The 10,484-nt window shown below is 34.9% G+C and overlaps 1 protein-coding gene across 1 annotated transcript; it reads left to right on the forward strand.

Moving 5' to 3' along the window:
* Positions 1-8,492: 8,492 nt before the first annotated feature.
* Positions 8,493-9,416, forward strand: LOC139040573 (olfactory receptor 4A47-like). The gene has a single exon (XM_070487325.1). The coding sequence runs from the start codon at positions 8,493-8,495 to the stop codon at positions 9,414-9,416; it is 924 nt and encodes a 307-aa protein (XP_070343426.1).
* The last annotated feature ends 1,068 nt before the right edge of the window (positions 9,417-10,484 follow it).

The following is a 10,484-nucleotide window of genomic DNA, read 5'->3' on the forward strand; positions in this document are numbered from 1 at the left end:
CAATGATGTAAAGCCATCCTCTTTCTCCTTGAGTTACTATCAAACAACTCTGTTAATTTTCTCTACAGCATTTTCATTATCTGATTTATCTGTTTATTGTTTATTCCAACTAGAATATAAACTCTGTAAAAGTAGAGGCATTGCTTATTCTGTTCACTACCACATCTCCAAGCACCTAAAACAGAGATTTGCACAGACTAAATACTTAATAAATATTTACTCAATAAATTGCCATCATCTCCATGTAAAATATTTTCTGATAAATGAATTTATAAAAAAAAGTCTTGTTAACAGGAATGCTTCTGAAATTGATGACTTTCTACCTTGGTGATAAATTGAAATGGAGAATTTTAGATTAGTTTTGTGTATGTCATAGTTCTTATCTGAATAGATAGAATTGTATCTAGAAAGTTTAACTGGAAGGGATTTAGTATATGAAATTAAGGCATAAAGAATCTTAGGAAGGGCTACAGCGCAGAATCTAGTGAGAGCGACAAGGAACAATTTGTGGAAGTACATCTGACAGGACTGGCATCCTAAAGGAGATGCTGCCTCTGCTGACACCATGACCATGCTGACACTGGCTAACTGTGAAGGTGCTGCCACTGTGCTGACTTAGGAACCACTCTGACTCTGACATCATACAAGAACCCAGGCTCACATAACTAATTTCCGATTTGAAGACTTGCGCAGATGATCTTGATTGGCAGAACCCAAGTCACATGTCTGCACTCAATTGTCAAGGAGATCTGGAAAAAGTAGTCTTTTGGATTTTGTGTCAGAAAAGTGGATACTACATCATCTTGGGTACTAACAAAATGTCTGAGTGAATTCAAAGATTTTGGGTAGTCACACAAACCTTCCATTTTCACTACATTTGGGGATGGAGCCTTATGTAAAGTGTTTTATTTTATCTGATAGATAGTTGTCCTTGTTGTTCTTTGCCCCACACATAAGAAAGCAGGGAGACATAAAGAATCACAAGTAGGTGAGTGAACAGAAAAATTATTGATACTAAAGAGAGCTATTGATATATTCAATTAATATTTACTGAACACCTACTCTGTAAGCATTGTGCTTAGTGCTCAAAGAGAAACACAAATAACTGAGATATTTCTTAACCTTTTCAGTATGGTATAGCATGTGATTTGGTAGCAATTTTAGAAAAGCATTTTTTTAAAGCTATCTTCTATCTTACTTTCTTAATGTTTTAGATGGAACATTTCCCAAACTAAAGACAAAGAAAATGACTCTATTTACTCTCAATTTAGGAGACTTAAACTTTAAATTCTTTACTAAGCTCTGTACTGCGCTGGAGTATGCTTCCTAATCATCCCTTCAATTTCAGTTTTTCTTCTCTGCCTTTCCTATCACCTCCTTGTATACTCACCTTTTAGTGTCTTGAACTTGATAACCTCTTTTCAAAGTTGAAAGTCTATGTGTAACAGTGTTTCCAATGGAAGTAATTTCCTATCATTTGGATCTCAGCTTAAACATCACCTTTTAAGAAAGGTCTTCTCTGATTATATTATTCATAGTTGAATTCTCCCTCATATTTCATCATTTTTGATCCATCTGGAATTTATTTTGGTACAGGAGTTAAATAGGAATTGAATTTTAGTTGTTCTAAATTTTAGGGTTTTCTTTTATAGTTGTGTAATTATTTTTCGTCATGTATTTGAAATCTTGAGTACTGTATTCTAAAGTCTCATATGTATTAGGATCCAATCGAGGACTCTATTTCATTGATCTGTTTATTCAGGTACCAGTTGACATACAATATAATTGCTTTGATATACAGTGCATTTTGGTATGTGATAGGACTCATTACTTTCTTTTTCAGTATTATGCCTAATCTTGCATATGTATGTTTCAAAATTAAGTTGAAAATAAAATAAGGTTTCAATTTAAATAAGATAAATAATAGAAACAAAATTAAAGGTAAGTTTACAATTAAGTTAAAATAAGTTTAATGTAGTTTAGTGACAAAACAAAGTTCAGTTATTATTTTCAGCAAGATTCAATTTAAGAAGATTAATTTTGGAAGAGTTTATATCTTTAGAGTTCAGAGAACTATGATCCATGAAGAGACTATATTTTTTCATTTAACAAGTCAGCTTTTATACACTTGGGTAGTGCTTCCATTTCCTGCCTGTGTTACTTATCCCTTAGAGACGACTGTATTCTTCTTCCATGACCCTTACAAAGCTAGCTCGCACTTTTGCTTTAAGGAAAACCATATTTTTCAGAGAGTGCACAATTGAAGTCTTTGCTGGGCAACTTTTGGTGCTGCTGAGATCATTCTTCCTATGGTGGTTCCTAATGAGCACTATGTGGCCATCTGAAAACCCCTGTGCTATGAAATCATATGATTTCCTGTGTGCTATGAACCCCTGTACTATGAGTGACAGGGACGTGCCTTCCTTTCTCTAGAGGCATGAGCCAGAGGCTTCATCTTTACAGCCATTCAGATCCTCTGCACTGTCTGCCTGTCTGTCCGTGGCTCCAGTGTCATAGACCATCCATGTGTGACTTAAACCCTTTGTTGAAACTCCTTTGCATGGACACTCATACCCTCAGTCTCTTCATTGCTGCCATCAGTGGATTCATCTGCTTGTTAAATTTTTTCTTCCTGATAGTCTCCTATGTAATCATCTTGTAATCCCTAAGGACTTATAGCTTGGAGGGGAGATGAAGAGCCCTTTCTGTCTCTCTCACATCACTGTGGTCATCTTAGTCTTTGTGCCCTGCATGTTTATATATTTGCACCCAATCAACACGTTCTCCATTGATAAAGCTGTGGCTGTGTTTTGTCGGAATTAGTTAGGGTTCTTGTAAAAGGCAGATTCTCAAGGACACAGCTATAAAGATTTTAATTTTGTGGATTTGTTGCTGGATTGATATATCTAGCTTTTAAGCAAATTACCCAGGTGTATCTGAAGTCAATGATCTTTACATGTACTTTGAGCTATTATGTTCACATCAGGATCTTATTAATGAAATCACTTTAGTCTTTAAATTTATTTTTAATATGAGGTAAAACATACATAACAAAATTTATGATTTTAATCATTTTAAGTATCCTGTCCAGTGGCATTATGTTAATTCACATTGCTATATAAACTGCACCACCATCCATCTCCGGAACTTTTTCTTCTTCCCAAACTGAATCTCCACACCCATTAAACAGTAATTCCACAATTCTCCTCTCTGAGCCCCGTGCAACCAACATTCCACTTTCTGTCTATGAATTTGACTACTTTAAGTACCTCCTGTAAGTGAAATCACATAATCTTTGTTTTTTTGTGACTGCCTTATTTCACTTAGGATAATGTATTGTAGATTAATCTATGTTTTAGCATGTGTCAGGATTTTCTTCCATTTTAAGGTTGAAAATATTCCACTGTGTGCATATGCCTTGTTTTGCTTATACATTTCTCTATCAGTAGACACTTCGGTTGCTTCTACTCTCTGGCTATTGTGAGTAACATTGCCATTAAAATAGGTGTAGAAATAGCAGAGTGTAGAAATATCAGAGTGTTCGAGTCTTTTCTCTCCATTATTTTGGATATATACCCAAAATGGAACTGCTGAAACATATGATAATTCTTTATTTAATTTTTTGAGGAACAATTATAATATTTCCCTAGAGGTTACATCATTTTACATTTCTACCAGCAATGTACAATTGTTCCAATTTCTCCATATTTTCTCCTACGTGTTATTTTCTGTTTTTCTTTTCTTTTTATAATATCTATACTAATTGGTATGAAGCTGCATTTTCTTATGGTTTTGAGTTACATTTCCCTAATGACTAGTGATGGTAAGCATCTTTTCAAGTGCTTACTGCCCATTTATATATTTTCTTTGGAGAAATGTCTGTTTAAATCCTTTGCTCATTTTTAATTGGTTATTTGGGTTTTTTTTTTTTTTTTGCTGCTGTTGAGATGTAGAAGTTGTTTATATATTAATACCTTATTATCTATATTTCTTGAAAATCATTTCTGCCATTCTGTGGGTTGTCTTTTCACTTGCTGTTGAGTCATCTGATGCACAAAAGTTCTTAATTTTGATAAAGTACAATTTGTCTATCTTTTCTTTTCTCGCTGTGCTTTCGGTGTATACCCAAGAAATCATCGCCAAATCCAACTTTCTTCTATGTTTTCTTGTGAGAGTTTTATAGTTTCAGCTAGTATTTTAGTTCTTTGATCCATTTTGAGTTTTTTTTTGAATATAGTGTAAGTTCAGAGTTCAATTTCATTCATTTGTTTCTGGATATCTAGTTTTAACAAAACAATTTGTTCAACATATTGTCCTATCACCATTGAATGCTCTTGGCACCCTTGCTAAATATCAATTGAAAACATATGCAAAGATTTATTTCTAGGCTCTCTATTTTATTCCACTAGTCTGTATGTCTGTCTTTATGCCCATACCACACTGTTTTGATTACCATAGCTTTGTAGTAAGTTTTGAAATCAGGAAGTGTGAGACCTCCAACTTTGTTCTTCTTTTTCTATCTTGTTTTGGCTATTTGGAGTCCCTTGAGATTCCACGTGAATTCTGGGATGGATTTTTCTATGTCTGCAAAACACGCTTTTGGGATTTAAAAAGGATTGCATTGAATCCAAAGACCACTTTAGGAAGTTTGACATCTTAATCATATGAAATCTTACAGTCTATGAATGTCTTTCCATTTATTTGTGTCTACTATAATATCTTTATGAAACATTTTGCTGTTTTCAGTGTACAAGCCTTTTGCCTCCCTGGTTAAGTTTATTCTTAAGTATTTTATTCTTTTTGATGCTATTGTAAATGGAATTGTTTTCTTAATACGGTTTTTGGGTCATTCATAGATACTGTAGAAATTCAACATCCTTTTATGATAAAATACTCTCAAGAAATTGGGTATAGAAGGAATATACCTCAATGTAATAAATGCCATATAGGACAAATTCACAGGTAACATCATATTCAACAGTCGAAGTTTGAAAGTTTTCCCACTAAAATCAGGAACGAGATAAGAGTGACCATTCTCACTGCTCGTTTTTGACATAGTACTGCAATAAAAACTCCTGTGAAATTTTTAGTTTTCCAGATATAAATCATGTCATCTGTGAGGTGAGATAATTTTACTCACTTAATTAATTTTTACTTAATATTACTAGATGTAGCAGTGCTTCCAATGGTAGCAACTTCCTAGCCTTTGGATCTCAGCTTAAACATCACTATTTAAGAAAGACCTTCTCTGATAACCTTATCCATAGTAGAATTCCTTGCCTTATTTTCTCTCACAGTACCCTGCTTGTTATCTTATAACCACTGAATAAGACAATAATTACTTTAGTAATCTGTCCCCTTATATTTATCTGACTTTATCATAAGAATGTAAGGCCCATGCAAGAAGGACATTTTACATGATGCTTTTCCTATTTTATTCATTGCTGTGTCCTCACTCATAGTACACTTCTTGGTGCAGAAGTTAATAAAGAAACCTTAACTAAATTTGAGTCCAGAAGACTGTAGGGGGCACTCTCACGCTCTCTCAAACATTCTTAAATACACCAAATAAGAAAAGACCTGTGCTTACATCTTCAACAGGAAGTAGATGTACTTTACTACTCAGGGAAGATTCTTCTCCCCTGCAACAGCCCAGCCAATGAGAAATGCCACAGCTCAGCTAAGGAGAAGTCATTGCTTCCCTGAACTGTTACTTTCCCCCAGGTACTTTCGTTTAGAACAGCCCCTCTCTACTCCCTCATTTTCTCTATAAAAGCGAAGTATCCTCCTTTGTTTTCCAGATTTGCCCATGGTTTTCCATAGCATTCACATCCCAAATTGCAATTCCTTTGGCTATTCCCCAAAAAATCTTATTTTGAGGGTAAAATAGGTGAATTTGCTTCTTAAGTTGCCATTGGCATAAAATAGGTGCTCTTAATTTTTAAAAAATAATCACTGGATAAATAATCAGTTATTACATCTAAATTGGTGACAATTTTTTTTAACATATATTATCACACTTCAAGGCAAAATAAATTGAGAATTAACTAAAAGGAAATAAAAATCTGCTATGATAAGTGAGGAAATATTGATAAAGTAATCTTCACTGGAACAAAATGACTGGACTGAGATTTTATTCTTGACTGGAAATACTCTTGTAATTGTTCTAAAGCTTTTTTTCCTCTGTTACATCTTTCTCACGCCAATCATGTGATTTGGACTAGTAGTGCCTTTACATATAAATCTTTTTTTTTAATTTTCTGGCAAATCCCAGTGAGTTTAATTAAGGAAAAATTAGTATTGGACATGCGCCAATTCCAGGAGTCAATGATAAATGTGGTTGGAAGGGATAAAACGTCCAATGTTTTTTGTCCCTTTGGGAAGAAGATGGTATCATCTTAAGAACTGATAAAATTTTGAGGAGGTCCTTTGTTAGGCTTAAAGTGTGACATTAAAAAAAGCACAAGAGATTCTCTCAAAATCTCAGTTCAAATAGACTAGCCCTATCAACACAATGGTATGAGAAGGACTAAACAATTGAACGATGTTTTTCTCTTTTGAAGTTTTAGCAAAGAAGTTGCTGCAGAAATATTTCCCTGGGGAGTGGCTAGTATCTGTTCTTATGTAAAATTAGGATTTTCTTGCCTTCTTTAAATCACCCTGACATGACAAATTTTTGTTTTTCTATGTTTATCATGGAAATCCTGTTAAATTATCTGTTGTGCAAGTAAAAAGAATCTGCTAAATAATCAAAAAACTCCTTGGAGAAAATGGATAGATAGCCAAATGAAAGCAAATATATCCTCAACTTATAATGTAGCTTTTTGTCCTCTGCTGTCATACTGGAGGAATGAAGAATTCTAGCTTCCTTTGAATGAGTTAAAAATTCTTCCTTCAAATTGTGAACAAGCCCGCACAAGGTAAGAGTAACAGTAAATAGTGGGAAACAGGCTTCACAATTGTGTGCATTTTTTCATTATGTAAGAAATTAATGGACTTTGAAATAAATAAAACAGAGTCCAATTCTAGTTTTATCCCTTAAAAACGTGGGACCTTGGGAAAATTAATTAGATGTTCTGAGCCTCAATTTCTTTAACTATGAAATGGGGATTATAGTTCTTGTTACTGTAAATACTAAATGTGATACAATTAAATAGTGAGTAGGTGATTGGAATCCACTATAGGAGTTTTGAACAGTGGAATGATATAATCAGAAGACTTCAAAACGAACGTTTGCACTGCTTAAGGAGAAGAAATTGTTGGAGGGCAGAATGAACAGGAAGAATCTTGGCAGTAGACTGTTGCAGCGGACCAGGAAGAAAATAGTGGCTGGGATATGATCAAATTTGTGAAATGTTAGAAAGTAGAGTCAATAGGATTTGATACCAAATCCTATCGATAAAGGTATCAGTAAGTAATATGAGAGCAATAGAGGAGTGAAGAACACTGTGGGATTTGTTGTCTGAAAAATTACACGAAAGGTGGCGCCATTTAATGAGAAGAGGAACACATAATTACTGTGAAAAATTGAAGATTTAGTTTTATAATACTAAATTGGCGTCCAATTAGAGATGTCTAAAATTGGAGATGTTGCACGTACATATTTGAAATTTCTGGAAGAGATACAGGCTGGAGACAAAAGTGAAGTGCTTCAGAATTTATTGGTCACAGAAAAGTGAATTATCCATCTAAAGACCCTAAGAAAGTGGTCTCAGGGCTGGCCCCGTGGCCGAGCGGTTAATTTCGCGCCCTCCGCTGCAGGCGGCCCAGTGTTTTGTTGGTTCGAATCCTGGGCGCAGACATGGCACTGCTCATCAAGCCACACTGAGGCGGTGTCCCACATGCCACGACTAGAAGGACCCACAACGAAGAATATACAACTATGTACTGGGGGGCTTTGGGGAGGAAAAGGAAAAAAAAATAAAATCTTTAAAAAAAAAACAAGAAAGTGGTCTCAATGAGAACTGAGACAATGCAGGTCAGTGACATTCCATTTATAACTTGATCTACTCACTTTGAATATGTAAATTACCTTCAATGAGTATCAAGCATTGCACTTTTGTGACTTTATGAATGCTGTACTTTTTCGTGGAATTCCCTTCCCATCTTGTCCTGTTCCTTTACTTTTCCTTTAAACTCAGCTACAACGTTCCTTCCTCTGGGAAGCCTTCTCTCATTCCAGTTTGGTTGATATATTCATACATTATGACCTTTAGCATTGTGTGAATATTTTTATAATGACAAAATACATTAGCCTAGAATTGACTGATGCCTCATTACATATCAAATCACTGAGGGTAGACAACTATGTCTTATTCAACTTGGTAACCACAGTGTCTATGACACGTTTGACACAAACAAAAACTCTGTATACATTCTAATAATGAAATGAATAAATGAGATGTTAAACTTACAATACATTTAAAAGATTTGTCTCTTGCTTTGTAAGTAAAGTGCTTCTAATATCTAAAATCAGCACCTATAAAGATTATATGGAACCAAGGAACAATGTGACTTACTTTGTCCTCTTGGGCCTCACACAGAATCCAAAGGAGCAGAAAGTCCTTTTTGTTATGTTCTTGCTCTTTTACATTTTGACTGTGGTGGGCAACATGCTCATTGTTGTGACTGTAAGTTTCAGTAAGACTCTGAACTCCCCAATGTACTTTTTTCTTGCCAGCCTATCAATTATGGATGCTATTTATTCCTCTTCCATTACCCCCAGATTGATTTCAGACTTGTTCTTTGGGGAAAGTACCATATCCTTCCAATCTTGCATGATCCAGCTCTTTACAGAACATTTTTCTAGTGGATCAGGGGTGTTTATTCTGTTGGTGATGGCCTATGACCGCTATGTGGCCATCTGTAAGCCTTTGCATTATTTGGTCATCATGAGGCGATGGGTTTGCATCGTGCTACTGGTAGTCTGTTGGGTTGGAGGTTTTCTGCACTCAATAATTCAGCTTAGCACTATTTATGGGCTCCCATTCTGTGGCCCTAATGTCATTGATCATTTTTTCTGTGACATGTACCCCTTATTGAAACTCATCTGTGCTGACACCTACGTCATTGGTGTCTTAGTGGTGGCCAATGGAGGACTAATCTGCACTATTGTGTTTCTGCTGTTACTCATCTCCTATGGTGTCATCTTGCACTCTCTAAAGAACCTTAGTCACAAAGGGAGGCGGAAAGCCCTCCAGACCTGTGGTTCCCACATCACTGTGGTTGTCTTTTTCTTTGTTCCCTGTATTTTCACATATGTGAGACCTGCTAAAACCTTCCCCATTGACAAACCATTGAGCGTGTTTTATACAGTCGTAACCCCGATGCTCAACCCACTAATCTACACTCTGAGAAATTCAGAGATGACAAATGCTATGAAGCAGCTCTGGACAAAGAAAGGTCATATCTTGTAGTAAATAAGTTCATCATCCACCATGAACATAGTCATTTGACATTAGAGTCCATTTCCTTGAAATGTAGAAGTCTTCTTAAATCCGATGCTTACTTTCTTTTCTTCAAAGAATTTATGATAATTACACTTTAGGAATGAACTATGTGATTTTGCCATTAATTACTGTTTCTCTCCCTGCTAGAATGTGAGGTCTACAATGTCTTGTTCATCACTTCAGCTAGAAAGCCATAATGCCTATATAGAAGGAGTCAATAGTATGTAATTCATTAGAGAGGAAATTTTTATATAGTTAAACTAAATTTTAATCAGTGTATGTATTTATCTTTTTCACTTTTTTCTGAGACTTAATATCATTTTTATTTATATTCTTGTCACTTAAGTTGTCATTATTACTGTACTCAAGATGTTTAATGCTGTAAAGACTTTATGAATTTTCAGTTGCATTATATACAACAGTTTTAGTGTAATACTTCTACTTTTTAAAGAAAAATTGAAGTGTAACTGATATAATAAGTAGTAAAAATAAAAATCATACAAAATATGATAAAGCGTAGAATAAATTTCTTATTTGCCCCTCATTATAGTCTCCAGTCCTCTTCCACAGAGGCAGTCACTTAATTTGTTTCTTAAGATTCATCAGGTAATAATCATTGCAAATGCAAATGTACTCAAATATATTTGTGTTTTTCCATGTGTATGTAAATATTTGCTTTTACTATGCAACATCTTCAAGATTTTTGCATGCAAGTCCACACAGATCTCTAATACTGTTATACTGCCTTATAAATACATACTAAAATTAACGTATCCATCCCTCTTCAGGTTGTTCCTTATATTTTTCTACGCCAATAATTTTGTCATAAATACCCATTTTTGAATATGTGCAAGTATGAGTTCCTAGAAGTGAAATTGTAATATACATATTTGAATCAATGGTCAGATAGCGTATGCATATAAAATATTGGTATTCAGTTAGTGCCAAACTGCCATCGTTGAGGTTGCGCTAATTGCTGCACTACTGCCCACCATCTCTGAGGATGCTTTTGTCCACTTTCTCAGCAACCAGTAC

Source organism: Equus asinus, chromosome 17, assembly GCF_041296235.1.
Source record: "Equus asinus isolate D_3611 breed Donkey chromosome 17, EquAss-T2T_v2, whole genome shotgun sequence".
Classification (NCBI taxonomy): Eukaryota; Metazoa; Chordata; class Mammalia; order Perissodactyla; family Equidae; genus Equus; species Equus asinus.

Excerpts from the sequence above, each read along its gene's own strand:
- LOC139040573 (XM_070487325.1), top strand. The coding sequence starts at position 8,493 with ATGGAACCAAGGAACAATGTGACTTACTTTGTCCTCTTGGGCCTCACA.